Consider the following 16,854-nt stretch of genomic DNA (forward strand, 5'->3'; position numbering starts at 1 on the left):
TAATGCATAAATTCTCCTTTGTTTATTCAAACATGCCAATGTTGACGTTTGCTTTGAGACTGGGAACTATTTGGAGACAAAAGATCTCAGTTACACATAGTACTATTTTACTTTACGACTTTACTACCAACAAACCAAATGGGAGATGAAGACCTTAAAAATTTTTTAAATCTAGTGACATTTCCTCATAAATACTAAATGCTGGGGTACATCTGCTACATGTGCTATCCTTTGGTTGACTGTAATCCAGGATTAAAGATTATCTCCCTGATCCCAGAGCTGACAAGGAAAAATCCACACCTAGGTTCTGGCTGCGAGCAAATCTCCTTTACAGCCCACACAGCACCAGCCCACAATGGGATGTCTTGTCGCCTGCTGAAGAATTAAGCTGCTGCTGTTGCATCCTTGTAAGCTTGCGCTGACCAGGCCTGTCGCTTTTTTATTCTTGCAACAAGCCTTTCTGCAAGTCACACAGCTGAATGCAAGACAAATCAAATAGGAGTTTATAGAACAATATAAAAATTTCAAGGCTCCTTTTCACAAACACAGAACATGTCTTTTACTCCTTTTATGTGTCCGAACCTCAATGCTGTGTTTAGATCCTGAGACCTTCAAATTACCACCAAAATAGTTGACAGACTGGACAAGTTAAGATCCTAAAAACCAAATGTAGTTTATCACATAAGCAGATATGTGTAGGTTTTGTGTCTAAGCAGAGAAGAGGGAACTTTTAAAAAATAATAAATTAAGGGTGGTTATCTCTGGATTGTGGGATGACAAGTCATTTTTATTTTCCGCTTTATGCTTATCTTTATTCCCAGTTCAAGAAATAATAAGACTGCTCAATATAGGAGTCCTCAAGCTTTGTGTGACAAGGAATAATTTTTAATTCCCTTGAAGCCTTAAGATCATGGAAGTGGAGAAAAGGTGGGATGTGCAGAGTATATGGGTGTATGTGTGTGAAAAAGAGAGAACCAGATGGAGAGGCAGACAGGCAAAGTACAGGTACTGACAAAGAATTTCTGCGTGTAGCTGGAAGGGACACCGTGGCTGACAAATCCTGAAAAGTACACCTGGAATTGGCAGATATCCACCAGTGAATCCCAATGTACCTTTGGATAAGAGGTATAGAGGGAGAGGGTGGTATTGGTTTAGGGTAAGTATTTCACAAATGGGAAAACAGAATGTATGAGAAAGTGGTTAATGGTAACCAGTGTCGACTGGCTGTGGTGGAGAAGTGTGAATGGTCCTGATAAAAAGAGATAAATATATTTTTAAGGGAGGGCTATGGAGTCCAACATTCAGTTATAAAATAAATAAAACAGAACCTTACTTCTGGCCCATATTTTTCCTTTCCAAAATTAAAAAGTGAGAGCTCTCATAACAACTGATTCCCTTTCACAAGGCTACAAAGATCAAAGGCCTTACCAGCAACAAACCCTGTGAACCCAAGCATCCGTCTCCTCGGAATTTACCCAAAGGGATAAGCAAAGGTCTGAGCAGAAATTAAGTAACAGACAGATGTTCACTGAAGTGTGGCTTATAATCACTACACACAACCAACAGATTGTGGAGAAACAGAAGATTCCTTAAATAAATACTGGCCTGTTCACACAATTTAATACTATGCAGCCATTACAAAGGATGCTGATGAAGTATATTTGAGGATATGGGAAATATTCATATTATGAAGTGGAAAACAGTATGACTTCTTTAAGGGCACACGTATACATACAAAGAAACTAACATGATATATACCAAAAACATGAATGGTGGTTTTTCTCAGGACACTGGAGATCACAGATTATTTTAACTTTTTTGGAGGGACTTACCTATATTTTCCAAATTTTCTACGTATATTACTTTTGTTTTCAGAAGTAAAACTTTTTTTAAAGAATATAAATGAAGTTAGAAAGAACAGTAGGGCCCTGTGGTGTTCTTGTTACTTCAAAATCACAATGCTTGAATTGGGATATAGAAATTTACAGTTACACAATGATGAGAGTTAAAAATTTACTTTTTTAAAAGCAGTGGGACCTAAAAATAATAATACTCCTCCAGAATGGTAAGATACTTTGTCTTTCCTCAAAATGTGAACTTTCTGCGCTTTGACTGTAAGAAAAAACCCCTTTCCCTGCAACCCAAGGCAGGCCTGCAATCACTGGGCAGTACCACGTGGCTTCTGCCTGGTTTTGGGTTAGCCTGGAGGCCATCAGAGTTTTTGATTATATAAACATTCAATTAGAAAAAATTTTAAATTGCAAATATTATGTGATTTATTAATTAGAGAATATTTACATGACTTTATTAAAATACCAGCTATATATAAAATATGCACAAAAATAGAAATTTAAAATGATGGTATAAAAGAAACAGAAGCTCCAACATTTTCTTCCTTATAACAGCATGGATTTGTCTTATCTGTATTCTACTTTGGACACCGCTGGACTGGATAACCATAAAACGTGGGCTTCGACCAAAACCACCCCAACTGGATATGCATCTGTTCCACTCAGAAGGTCTATGGGAAATTGATGCAGGTATTCATTTTCCCCCAGAGGTCAAAGGTCATTCAGTTAAAGACGATGGCATGCTCGTCCAAGAAGTATCGTCGGGTTCATGCTATCGCTTACCTTGCTGCTGTAACTTGTAATCAGTGGAATATGCCTTCCCAATGATATTCCACACCGGCTTTAAGCATCCGAACAGGCCTTCAAGAAACCCGCCACCGCCGCCACTGCTGGAGCTGCTGAACTGAATCTTGACGTCATCGGTTCCGCTCATGGCCTCTCCACCTGCAGTGTTGCCGTTCCCCTGCGACACAGCCACGTCGGATTCATCTTGTTCCCTCAGCTGAAGGACGCTGTTCTCAAACTGGTCCCTGGAGTCCTCGCTCACGCTTGTCAACACTGTGGTGGCCGCGGGGCTGTGCACGCCCTCCGCTAGCTCTGTTTGCGCCGCCCCCTTCTCTGGCTGGTCCTTAGGGAGCTTGGGCGACGGGTGGCTCCCCACCGGGGCGAGCTCATCTCGTGGTCCACTGAAGGTTTTGCTTTCACTCAGGGGCCCGCGCGGGGAGGAGGAGCAGCTCAGGTGCTCCTGAGGGCCGGCCATTGTGCCATGAGTGTGCCCGTGGTGCTGAGACGGCACTCAGAGCACTATTCGAACGGAGATCTGACGTGGGACAGGGCTCGGAAACCTGGGGAGACAGGAGGAGGACGTGAGATCACCCTTTCCGCAGTCATAGCACTACTGCGCTCCTGTTTGTGATCATGAAAGCGCTGCAGCAATGGCGTAAACAGCCGTGGGTATGCACGTGGCGCGCTGCCCTGTAGCGATGACAAGTCATGCTGTAGGAGAGCATCTACTCCCAGGAGACAACATGATGGCACCTCTTACAATAACCTGTTCCTTTCCTAGAGTGCTTCATAGGTTAAAAAGTACTGTTATCTCTGATCTTGATCTAGACGTTTGCTCCCCTGTGTGTGGAAGCCAGAGCATGGAACCATTATCCTGTTTTTCAGGGAAGGACTCGAAGGCCTACAGACAGGTATGTGCTAAACACTACCCAGCCAGGGTTGAAGGCCAGGCTATTTTTGCTTATTCCCCAATTCTCTCATGTACCACGCAGAGTGTGTAAGACACAGCTCATTCCTCTCAATGCTTACAAACTAGTTAAGGAGTTAATAATTACACCCAGGGCATCACCTCCTGACTGCCGCCAGCCTCCCCCCGCCCCGCCCCCCGACCGTGAGAAATGTGCCACGTTCTGTTACATAGAGCCATAAGAAGAGAATCAATAATGGAGGTAGGAGTAGTTAACTTGGGCTGAAGGAAAGAAGCAAGACTTAAGATGAACCTTTAAAAAAAAGGTATGTTTCAGAGGGAAAGAAGGAAGTCAGGGAGGAACAAGAAAGAGCATTCGTTAGCAGAAGCGGAGAGGTGGAAAAGCAGAAACAACCAGGCCATGTAAGGGGTTAAGTAACTTAAATTCTGCGTCAAGGAGAAATTTAGGGACGGCACAGCTGCCTGGGAATATAAGGTTGGTAAAAAGGGGAAAGAAAGAAAGAAAAAGAAAAACTGGATTCATCTGGTACAGCAATACCTGTTTGCGGAATGGACCCCCATTCCTCTGGCCCCACCCTCCCCACTTCCATCATTTGTGTTTATCTCTAAGCTTTGACGTTACCAACTCCCTCATTTTGCTTTCTTGCTGATCTCCTGCCACAACCTTGAGCTGTGTCTTGCCTTTGGCCTCTCCAACCTTGCTCTGCCTTTGATCTCTCTGAAGACTGCTGACATCAGACTGTCTGGCCTGGCCACTGCCTCAGCAGTTCCTTCCAGTCTGCCTTTGCCGTGGGGACTCGTGGTTATCCTATACGGCACAGGGCGTCCATTATGCTCTTGGCTCACAGTAGACCTGAGGATAATGCAAATACCCAAATGTATATGTGAATTTCAGCCAAACACCTATTTGTGCAATTTGTTTCTTTGAATCAAACTGTAGGACTTTATATGAATTCTTGGTAAATTTCTGTTCATTTTTATCCTGAGTTTCTCCCTGATGACATCATATTGGAATGAGCTCATACACAAAAAGCTAGAAAAACATGTGTTTGTTTTGTAATCTCTTCCCATTTCTAAGAGCTGCACACAAAGTGGACCTGTTCCCATTGGGCCTGGGAATGAGTCCGAAGAAGAGAGCTTCAGCATGGTCATCACTTTCAATTTGACATTGAAGAGATCAAGGAATAACAGGACCTTCAAGGAATAAAATGCAACTGGCTTGTTTTACATATAAGAAGCAAATCTCAGAGATAGTACAGGCTTGCTCAATATAACAACTACTTAGTGGCAGATCTGGGATGAGTTTTCTTCCTCACCCCACGTTCTCCCCCTAGTCTGATCATTTACTCAGATAAGAGAAACAAATAGCCACGATAACCTGACCACTGATGACAAAAGCAACAGTAATTCACAGTGTTACTCTAGAACTAAAGCTCCTCCCCAGGAAGCAGGGGCACTCACCTACCCAGAGGGGTGACCCTGCCCCTGTCGACAGAGCAGCGGAAGGCCACACGGCCACTGGTGACTGAGCCCTCCTCCAGAAGTGGGCGGAGGCGAGGGACCCCTCGGGGTGTGCATAAAGAGGCTTGCCTCTGCTCAGGGAGCACCAAGTCACTCTCAACCAACAAAGGCAGGGAGATGGAGAGACATCAAAACAAAAGAAAAGAAATCATCACCATGACTATATTCAAATATGATCTGCTGATGCCTCATTTAAGAAGAGTGCGGGAGGATAAAAATATCTCGATTTTACCTGCGTGTGGCGCACACCCACTCCGCCACTGCACAGTGAAGGAGCTGGCACGTGGGAGCCAAGGGAAGGCAAGCAGCCCCCCCACCACTGCCTGTCTCTGCCCTTTCAGGTCCTCTCTCCCTGCCCACATTTAGCTCTGGTACCCTCAGGGGCGCTGACTGGATCTTTTAATTCATGAAGATTCAAAGCCAGTATTTATTAGGAGGGGACAAAAAGGGGATGAGGCAAACTTTTTAAACATTGAGAATCAAATGGAAAAAGATGAGGAAGAGCAGAGGGGTAAAGAGGCAAGGTGGGCAGGGCTGCAGGTGTGGTGACCTGCTGCCCACCTCTCCTCACCACCCCAGGGGCTCCAAACCTGCCCAGACCACAGGATCTGCCCTCTAGGCTCACCCCCCACACCCTGTGACTTTCTCAGCACCAAGAGGAGGAAGTGGCGTATGCAAAATTAGTAGGCAAGAGTTGGAGACAGCAGCAGCTGTGCACTTGCCAGGGCACTGCCAAATTCTGGAAATTACCTGGGCTTCGTGCCAAGATGGATCGGCACAGAGAGAAAGAGGAATGGCAGAGGCAGTGTGGCCATATGGCCTTCAAATTCTTGTGTTTATCATGTAACACAAATTTCCAATATTGCTAATTGAGAATAATTTTATAATAGATTATATTAGAAACATGAGTAAATCAAGAATTTTGGAAAATTCCCCCCCTAGATAAACTTTTCAGTATGATTAAAATGAAATAAAATGTTAACTTAAGCATTATTGCTAAGATTTCTTGATTGATGATAGGTGCTTCCCAAGCTGTCTTCTTTTTTTTTAATCCTCACCTGAGGACTTATTTTTATTGCTTTTTTTTTAGAAAGAGAGAAGGAGGGGGGAGGGGGAGAGAGAGGGAGAGAGAGACAGTCATTGGTTGGCGGCCTTCTCACACATGTCCCAGAGGAGGACAGAACACACAACCTGGGTATGTGCCCTGACCGGGAATCAAACCTGTGCTCCTTAGGTCTATGGGACGATGCTCCAACCAACTGAGCCACACCAGCCAGGGCCAAGGTGTCTTCTCTTCATTTGGGATGTTCTTGCCTTAAAATAAACATAGCCCTGCCACACTAATCTTTTGGTCATTTCTTTAAAATTCTTACAGTAGTACTTAGAGCACAGTAAAGATTTCTGCCATTAGAGCATCACTCCCATCTTAAAACTAGGATTAAGTTACTTGTTCATAGTAATAACACAAAATTATCTTTCCAGGATTGAGTCTGTCACGAGATCTTGATTTGAATTTTGAAAAAAATCGATAGCTTTTTAATGAAATTAAGTTATAAGTACTGTACATGATTTAAAATCAGATCAAGAGAATGGCCTACAGTCACTCTTTTACCCCTAACCGGCTCTCATAACTCTGAGGCATCTGCTAACACTTCTATTTGAAAGCGTAATGCCCTGGCTGGTGTGGCTCAGTGCGCTGAGCACTGGCCTGCAAACCAAAGGTCGTTGGTTGAATCCCCAGCCAGGGCACATGCCTGGGTTGTGGGCAAAGTCCCCAGTTGGGGGTGTGTGATAAGTACATACATGTTTCTCTTCCTCTCTTTCTCCCTTCCCTTCTCTCTAAAATATATATAAGTAAAATCTTTTTTTTAAAAAGGATAATAATAACCTCACATCAACCAAATCCACTTGCCTATCTCATCTCATATTTTTATAACATTTCACTCAACAATCATTCATTCAAAAATGTTGATTCAGTGCTTACCATATAACTATATTTTTGTTTAAGACTATGAATGTTTAATAATACTGAAGTAAACTGGAGCCAGCAAAAAATAAAAATGACAAAAAGGCAAATTCTCCTTGTTGATGGATCACCTTCTGAGTACTGATACTTATAAATAAATACAACCATGATTAAAATTAAAGTAAGTTTAAAATGTAGGCTTTAAAATAAAGTAAAGATGCTTCATTTTAAGAGTTTTAACTATAAGCTTATCAAGAAATAGAAACTTGTGAGGCTTCAAATATGACTTATATCAAAGGCTAAACATATTTCTTGACCAAGGAAATGATTTCTCTATAACCTCTATAAATAAAGGTTAACCTACAATAAATAATATACATAGTGGGACAAAAGTAGGCTTACAGTTGCAAGTACGTGAAACACAAAGTTTATTTTTGTATTATTATTATTTGTTAATTATTGTGTTATTTTATATAGGAACAAGTGTAAACCTATTTCTGCCCCATGCTGTGAACTACTTTTAGTGTTAATATTCCAGAACAGAATCAACATTTCCTGACCAATGTCTGACTTGCCATATGAAGAAAGTTGGTAACTAAATAAATTCACTTAAAATGTCTTAAAAGCCCTGGCTGGTGTAGCTCAGTGGATTGAGCGCGGGCCTTTGAACCTCACGATCATGATTCGATTCCCAGTTTGGGCACATGCCTGGGTTGCAGGCCAGTTTCTGGTTCCCGGCAGGGGATGCATGAGATGCAACCATACATTGATATTTGTCTCTCTCTCTCTCCTTCCCTTCCCCTCTAAGATAAATAAATAAAATCTTTTAAAAAAATGTCTTAAAAAATAAAATACAGACATATTGCACTTATATATACAAATATTAATAAGTATAAAAATAATTATATAAGCACTATAAGAAAATAGAAAAACTAGTTTAAATGGTCAACAATGGTTATTACTGTTCTTTTAAATTTTGTCTATTTTCCTAAATTTCTCTTATTAGTATGTACTACTTATTTAATCAGAAATTTTTGATCCAAATCTTTGTTTTAAACATATATACTAATGAGCCAATTTACCTGCATTTGCATATATACCTGCATTTGCATTTGCAAATGATATGAGATGTTAAGGATATTGTTGGAAAACCTAATTATCAGTGTGTGCTGAGGTTTGCAAACATGTTTAAGAATGATTATAAATTCAAAATGAAAAGAAAAATGAATAAAAACCAGATGATAATGAGGAAACAAACATTGACTCCTATTTTGCTTTTATCTTTTCTACTAGTAAGAACCATATTCACACAGGAAAAGTGGTGGAACAATCATGGCTAAGAGAATGAAACTCACGACAGAGGAAGAGCCAGAAAGTGGACCTGGCCCTAAGCACTCCACCCGTGGAGATCCTGCTGCTGAAGGCAGAGACGTAACGGCTGAATCTGGAAATGCAACTGCAGAGCTGAGCCTCAGCTGCTAAGAGGTCTATTTCTGGCTTCTGGATTTCTGGGTTTGGTAAGAAAACTTGAAGTCTGGTGTCTGTCATAGGTTCTCTAGCAGTTTGGTATCCATTGGACAATCTGTTCTTTTTGCCTAGGCTGAAATATGGGGGAATATTTTCCCCCTGAATATTTAAAGTACTGTTTATTACACTTAGGTCATCCATGAGGTCATCAATATCATGTAATATGTTGCAAAAAAGCAGCTCAGCAATGAAAAGTAAGTGACATCCATATTATGATTACATACTTGTGTGGAGGCAGCGTGCCACACATGGGTTCTGAAAAATGGGTTTCCGCATGAGATTCATGTGAGTGTTCAATGAGCTAATTGATGTGAAAGTGCTTTTTAAGCTATGATGTAGTATCTTGATGCTAACTATTACTATTAAAATATATGCCTGCCATGAGGTGATGATGTAAGCATACTTCTTAAGCAGAATTGGGTGACTCTGTACTGTTCATAACTCTAAGTAAATGAGAGAGCAGTGAAAATAGTTTTGAATGAAGTTATGTTATGGAAGTTTTTTTTCCCCCATTAAATTAATTGTCAGTATTTGGATTATGGAGTTGGATGGTAAAATATTACTCAAGTAGAGATATGAATAGAATCTATTCTGCACTTATGTTATATACTACATACATTAAAACCAAGTAATTCATTGCCAGCTTAGTATAATAGAGCTACTGAAGAGCATCAGTAACAGACTTCCAGTGATATATCTGGAATTTCCCACAAAGCTGCATAGCCTAGACTGTTCCTGGGCAAGTCCTACATGTACTTTGCAAGCAAGTAGGTACCAAGGGTCCTTCAGCCATCTTGCATGGTTTTTTCAGGTGTTGCTTAGGAGTGAAGGAATTATAGATTGTTAGAATGGGAAGGAGCAAGGAGTGAGTCCTGACTTCTATATTTCAAGAGAAATAACTCGTTCTCATGAGTTTATAAATTTACTAGGAGTAGAATCCAACTATTATTTATCTCTGAACCTCTTATCCCTCTTCTTTTCCTTCCTATCCTGCCTCAGCACCTAGTACGGGACCTGATATAATATGAAGCAATCTACTTTTTGGATGGGAGAATTTTACATGTGTGTGCCACACACACAGCAATGTGATAAGGAACACATAAATAACATGGCTAACATTTACTGACATTATTGCCACTCACTGCTGTAATGTAACACTTTTCTTATGTAACTTCTCTAATCCTCATACCATTCCTTTGAGAAGGCACTATTATTACCCCTGATTACTAAAGAAATTGGGGTACAGAGTTTAAATAACTGGCCTACAACTCCTCAGTGGTAAAGACAGGAGTTGAACCCAGTTCCACTCCCCTTCCAGAGGCTGAGGCTAAGTCCCAGCCAGGACTCTCGGTCACAACACTCTACGGTCAGTATTATAATGGGCTTCCACTTAATTAAGAAAGGTCTAAGAAAAATATGGACTAGGCTCACATCTTACCTTGAACTTCAGTTCTATACTTAGGATAAAAAGTAAAAATTCCTAGCAACAAATAAAAATACGTGGAGAATTCTAAAATATGCCTGCTTTTTGTAGGTTTTACTTCACTCTGTTTTAACATTAAACCCTATACCTAGATTGTCCAATATGGTAACTTCTAGTCATAGGTGACTTTGTAAGTTAAAATTAATTAACATTGAACAAAATAAAAAATTCAGTTTCTCAGATGCACCAGTATGCTTCAAGTGCGCTGTAGCCACGTGTGGCTAGTGGCAAACATACTGGGCAGGGCACAGTACAACCTTTCCATCATTAGATAAAGTCCTTTTGGACAACACAGCTGTACTTGCTTTATTCATATCAACACATTTTTTGTTGCTGTGAAGATTAATAAAAACGGTGGCTTCCCTTTGTACGTGGGGAAGAGCTAAATGCCTAGAGCTTCATAGCCTCCTTTAAACTAACAAGTTTACTAGTACCAAATTTCAGTAATGCCTGTAGATGAAATGATTTAAGCACAGCTCATTCTAATGATGGTCTGTCAGGACCAAATTAAAGCAGAGATTTTATTTATTTACTTTTAGAGATGGGAAGGGAAGCAGAAAGAGAGGGAGAGAAACATAAATGTATGGCTGCTTCCCGTGCACCCCCTTCTGGGGACCTGGTCCACAACCCAGGAAGGTGCCCTGACTGGGAATTGAACAGGTGACCCTTTGGTTCACAGGTCGGCACTCAACCCACTGAGTCACACCAGCCAGGTAAAACAGTGATTTTTAAAAAAGGATTTTCCAAGGGGCTATCACCAGGTACCTAAAATCATCAGAAAGAGCCTAAGGAATGATTTTCAAATACCTAAGTAGTTTTAACAGTTGTTTATGGAGAATTTTTAAACTGCAATTGGATTTTTGCTATGCTCACAATTATACTTCCTTGAAGCTCCTAATCACAGTCTTAGTGTAGGTGAAAGGCAAAAAAACTAGGGGAAGAGAAGGACTTCCGCCAAGATGGAAGCATAGGTGGAAACACTGTGCCTTCTCCCACAACCAAGTTTGAATACAACAAAGGTTTGGAGAACAAGGACACACCCAAAGACCAGAAAACTGAATTATACGGAAGTCTGACAACTACGAACCGTTCAATGGGGACGGTAAGAGAGGCGGAGCCAGCAGCGGAGCAGGGTCGGGCGGGACAGATCTCCCGACCTAGGCACGCAGGCAGCCAGGAACCAGTCGGGGTGTGGGGCAGATTGACCGCGGTCGCACATTTGCGCACAGTGAGACGGACCACGCAGGCCCCAGGGGGCGAACCCAGTAGTGGAGGGCTGACAGCGGTGGCACACTCGCGTGCAGTGGAATGAAATGCGTGGGCCTGGTGATGGTGGTGGCTGCGGCGCTGGTGGGGGACGTGGCGGCAGGCGGCAGACAGGAAGCCATTGTCCCTCTTTGACCCCGCCCTCACATACACTGTCACAACCCAGCGACTTAGTTGCCCTGTTCTAGTGAACACTTTAGGGCTCTGATCCTGCTATGGAACAGGCACGAACAGCCCAAAAGAGGGCGCAAGAAGAACTCAAAATCCCAGAGCCAATAACTCTAAGCAACCGAGAAATTGCCAGCCTCTCAGAAGCACAATTCAAGACACTATTTATCAGGATGCTCACAGAACTGGTTGATTATAGTCACAAATTAGAGGAACATATGAAGGCTAAACTAATTGAAGTGAAGGGAGATGTCCAGGAAACCAATAGCGATGGAAAGGAAATGGGGACTCAAATCAATGGAATGGACCAGAAGGAAGAACAAAACATCCCACCAGAAAGGAATGAAGAAATGAGAATTCAAAAAAATGAGGAGAGGCTTAGGAACCTCCAGGACATCTTTAAACGTTCCAACATCCGGATTATAGGGGTACCAGAAGGGGGAAAGAAACAGCCATGAGTGGAAAACTTATTTGAACAAATAATAAAGGAGAACTTCCCCAGTCTGGCAAAGGAAATAGACTTCCAGGAAATCCAGGAAGCTCAGAGAGTGCCAAAGAAGTTGGACCCAAGAAGGAACACACCAAGGCACATCATAATTACATTAGCCAAGACCAAAATGAAGGAGAGAATCCTAGAAGCAGCAAGGGATAAGGGGACAGTCACCTACAAAGGAGTACCCATCAGACTGTCAGCGGATTTCTCAAAAGAGACCTTACAGGCAAGAAGGGGCTGGAAAGAAGTATTCCAAGTCATGAAATCCAAAGACCTACAGCCAAGATTGCTTTATCCAGCAAAACTTTCATTTAGAATGGAAGGACAGATAAAGTGCTTCTCAGATAAGGTCAAGTTCAAGGAGTTCATCATCACCAAGCCCTTATTATATGAAATGCTAAAGGGACTTATATAAGAAAAAGAAGATGAAAAATATTAACAGTGAAAGGACAGCAAACACACAGTTATTAACAACCACACCTAAAACAAAAGCAAACCAAGAGGACAGCTAGATCAGGAGTGGAACCATAGAAATGAAGAACACATGGAGGGTTAGCAACGGGGGGGTGGGAGGAAGAGAAGGGGGGAGAAGGCACAGAAAATAGCATAGATGGTAGGTAGAAAATAGATAGGGGGGAGGGCGAGAATAGTGGGAGAAATACAAAATCTAAAGAACTTGAGACACGTGGTTATAAACTAAGGGGGGGAGAATGGTGGGGGAGGGAGTATGCGGGTGAAGGGGAATGAAGGGGGGCAATAGAACAACAGTAATGCTATAATCAATAAAATATATTAAAAAAAATAGGGGAAGACTAATGGAGGAAAGAAGAAACAGGACCAGAATTTTCTGCCAAATTACCAATACTTCTTGTTATTTCCCAGAGAAGACTATATTACAGAAAACCAGGAAGAAAACTCCAGGAGGAGCAAGGAACTCTAGACTCTGGATCCAATGTCCAATTTTTATTTTTATTTTATTTTTTATTGTTGTTTTAGTACAGTAGTCTGCATTTTTCCCCTATCACTCCCCTCCACCCCAGTCATCCCCACCTCCCTCCCTTGACCCCACCCCCTGCCCTTGGTTTTGTCCATCTGTCCTTCATAGTTGTTCCTGAAAACCTTTCCCCCTTTTCTTCCCATCATCCTCCCCACCTCCCCTCTGGTCACTGTCAGTTTGTTCTTAATTTCAATGTCTCTGGTTACACTTTGCTTGAATACAATGTCCAATTTTTATAGTGAAGTGATTAAAACCATGTTAGTGAAAGATTCTATTGCTTTAGATTTTTACAATTCTCCTTAGTGTTGTTTTTGTTCACAGAAGCAGTCCTGAGTTTTAATTTAAAAATAATTTTTAATTGATTTGAAAGAGAAAGAGAGAGAGACATCAATTCATTGTTCCACTTATCTGTGCATTCATGGTTCTTGTATGTGCCCTGATAGGAGATCAAACCCACAACCTGGGCCTCTCAGGACAAACCTCAATGCTCTGAGTTACCTGGCCAGGGCCATAAGTTTCAATTTTTTTAAAAAAGATTTAATTGTATTTTTCTTTTTATTTATCTTTAGAGAGATGGGAAGGGAAGGAGAAAGAGAAGGAAAGAAACATCAATGTGTGGTCCGCCTCTGGGGACCTAGCCTGCAACCCAGGCACGTGCCCTGACTGGAAATCAAACTAGCGACCCTTTTGTTCACAGGCCAGCACTCAATCCACTGAGCCACATCAGCCAGGGCCCTAAGTGTTAATTCTTTAAGGTAATGATTTAATCAAGATGATAGTCTAGAAAACGTATGATGAACATTTTGAGTTTTACCCAGAATAGGAATTTGAAATTGACAAAGATCAATAATTTTCTCACCTCTTGTTGCTGTTTTGGAATGTGAATGTGACTTTGTGCTAGAGAGTAATCCAAACCCATTATTTAATTATTCATTGGTATAGTTTCCATTTCTACTCCCAATATACAGCTGAAATTTGCAGACTACTAAAGGGTCCTTGATACGTCCTTTCACTCCAAAATGAGGATGACAAGAGAACATCAATTAATATTAAATATTTATTCTAAGTGTTAAAAACTGTAAATGTACAAGACAGTTCTAATAAAAAGAAAAATAAATGCAGAATAACAAACTATTTGTGATAGAAAACAGCATGAGTATCTCAATACAAAAAGATTACTATTACGGAGGATGGAATTTAAAGACATATTTAGCTGCTTCCTTTCAGAAATTATAATTGTAACTCATTACAAGCACATAAGTTTTCAGTACATGTGTTCCTAAAGAGTTGCATATAAATTATTTAAAAAGCTAACATTTAAAATTTCCCACTGATAAAAGTGACCACTTGGAGTAACACTGATAAATCTGTTTGCAAAATCCTTTTGAAATGCTAATAATTTTTATTATTGTACTTGTTTAGTTAATTTGAATTTCCTTCTGTCTCAGTGTCTGGTATACAGCCACTAGTTGACTCATTAGCCATCACTTCTCATATCTGTCAGTAAATCGGCTTGAATAATGAATATGCCCTTATACTTTGTCCCGGACTCGGAAACCAGATAAGCTTGTTCAAAGGTCTTGTACCAAGGCCTGAAGAATCTTCTCGCAAATGAACCCTGAGGGTGGGTACATGGGCTTTATGATGTCTATTCTGGTGGTGTGAGAATGTTTTTTCTCCTAATTGTCTGGTTCTGAATAACTGTTTACAAGTTTATGTATATAATGTCTGGCTGTTTTTAAAAGCATAGTGCAAACTGCAGTCACAATACCCTTAAAGTGAGGACAAGCAGAGACAACTGCACCTGAAGAACCTATGAAGTGACAGAGGTCCTTGGAGTGATACCCTGCCTCAGACAATAGCTTTGGAGGGGGTATCATTGTTTTCTGCAACTTCTACTTCCAAAAGGAATGGATATAACATAAACATAACTTGCTTCTCTTCACAGTGCATTAAAGGGTTATTCTTGTTTTGAACTTATATTAAACCTTAATGCCTTTATTTTATCACCAACATTTGATTTGTAAATTATCTCTACAGCACATGTGTCACTAGAGGAGAAGCTTGCTGAAGGTGGAAACTATCTTAGTGCTGTTTCTCCCAACATCTAGCATGGAACCCAACATTAATCCCATCAATTAATGAACTGAGGTAAAAAAAATGCTTTTTCAAAATTTAAAAGTAACATTTAAAAAAGTTTATTCTGCAACACTTTCAAATTTCATCTGATATTCTTAAAGCCTGGAACTCCAGAATTTGTACACAACAATTTTATATATATCAGCTTTTTCCTTTAACACCAGTGGGTCTTTAAAAGTTCCAGGCTGCACCCCTGAGATAGGACATACATCTCTCGAACCATTTGAGTTGTTCTTGCTGATCCAACTTCAGATCCTCTTTCCCAGAACTTTGCTCTGAATGTCACTGCTCCCTGGTTGTGGGCTAAAGAGAGGAAAGCCCTTCTGGTGATGCCCAACATGTTAGTGAGCTGGCCATGCGCAGCGTACTGAGCAAATCTCGTTGGGAATAACCAACCATTATGCCAAATTTCCTCCCAGAACTGTAGTGAACCTGGCAGTAATGAAGCTCAATACAGTATAAATAGTTGTTCCCCCATGGTGATTGCATTATGCTCATGATGTGTTGTTACGGGAAAGAATCTGGGATTTCAAGTCAGAAAGACCTCTTTGATTTGAGCCCTAACTCTGCCGTGTCCCAGCTGTGAAGTCTTCCACAAGTTACATAAATACCTCATTTGTACACTGGAGATAACATAACACTCTCTTTTGGGGTTGTAGATTCAAATCAAACTAACAGGCATTTTATTGAGTGTTTACTATAAACAAGACTCCCTAATCTTCTAATGGTTTCTCTGTCTTCTTGGCACCTCAAATAAGTTTAATTTCAGCTGCAGAATTGGAAGACTTCACTCTGTACTAACATTTGCTGATTTATTTTCTAAAATTGTTAAATAAGATTTCTAGTTAAACATGGTAGATTGAACATCAACATTTTATCCAAGGTTCCTCTGTTCCCCTACCAACTTCCACTAACATGACAGCAAGAAGGCAAGTGAGACTACAAGGTTGTAGCCTCAGCAACAGGGACGACTCTTGAAAGTGCAATGGTAAGAGAAAAATGCCAAACACAAAGGCTACATACTGTATGATTCCATTTGAATGAAACCTGCTTATAGAAAAGACAAAACCGCAAACACAGAAAACAGTACAACAGTTACCACAGGCAGGGTGGGGGGACAGGGGACCAACCTGAGCTTTTTGTCCCCCATCTCTAATACTGAGATCTGCCAAAGGTGTTCTGAAGGCAGAGTCCTCAGGCTCTCCTAGGCAATGGTAGAATGACCTGGACAGGCTCTTTCTTCTTTTTTTTTCTGTTTGCAAAACCTTAATATTTTCTTAGGTTCTCCACATTTAAATTTTTTCATCTTTAGGCATTGTTCTGTTATTTCACTGTAATCCTTTTTTTCAATTTCATTGTAAGTTTTATCAAAGAACAGCAGCCAAAATAGACTAAGGATAGGAGTAGCTAATTTCACTAAAGCAAAGTCAAAGTAACACCTGTTTGAAAATAAAGTAAATGCGAATAAAGCTGCAACAGATTACACTATTGAAAAATCCTAGGAGAGCCAGGGCTGCTTGCTGTCCCTTCAGAGAATGTGAGTGATGTTGAAAGATTAATAACATTTGGATAACATTAATTACAGTGACGTTATAAACTCTGGTACCCCAGTTGCCATAACAACCCGCTATATGTTGGTTTGCTATGACATTTCAAACGTGCGCAGAAGAAAACTGCATCACTTCAGAACTTGATTGCTGTCACTCAGTGATTTTTAAATTGAATTGTTT

The 16,854-nt window shown here is 40.8% G+C and overlaps 1 protein-coding gene across 3 annotated transcripts in view; it reads right to left on the minus strand.

Annotated features, from left to right (window-relative positions):
• Positions 1-16,854, minus strand: part of MAP3K13 (mitogen-activated protein kinase kinase kinase 13) — a 125,785-nt gene that overhangs the window by 43,552 nt on the left and 65,379 nt on the right. For 2 of the 3 annotated variants that reach the window (XM_037027635.1, XM_037027634.1), the window contains exon 2: positions 2,634-3,196. In XM_037027635.1, the coding sequence (XP_036883530.1) occupies positions 2,634-3,111 (478 nt within the window). In that variant the 5' untranslated portion in view covers positions 3,112-3,196. Of the gene's footprint in view, positions 1-2,633; positions 3,197-16,039; positions 16,051-16,854 lie in introns of those variants that run through there. The other variant, XM_037027636.1, reaches the window with a different exon arrangement.

Source organism: Sturnira hondurensis, unplaced genomic scaffold (assembly GCF_014824575.4).
Source record: "Sturnira hondurensis isolate 20B ecotype Veracruz unplaced genomic scaffold, ASM1482457v3 Scaffold0019216, whole genome shotgun sequence".
Lineage (NCBI taxonomy): Eukaryota > Metazoa > Chordata > Mammalia > Chiroptera > Phyllostomidae > Sturnira > Sturnira hondurensis.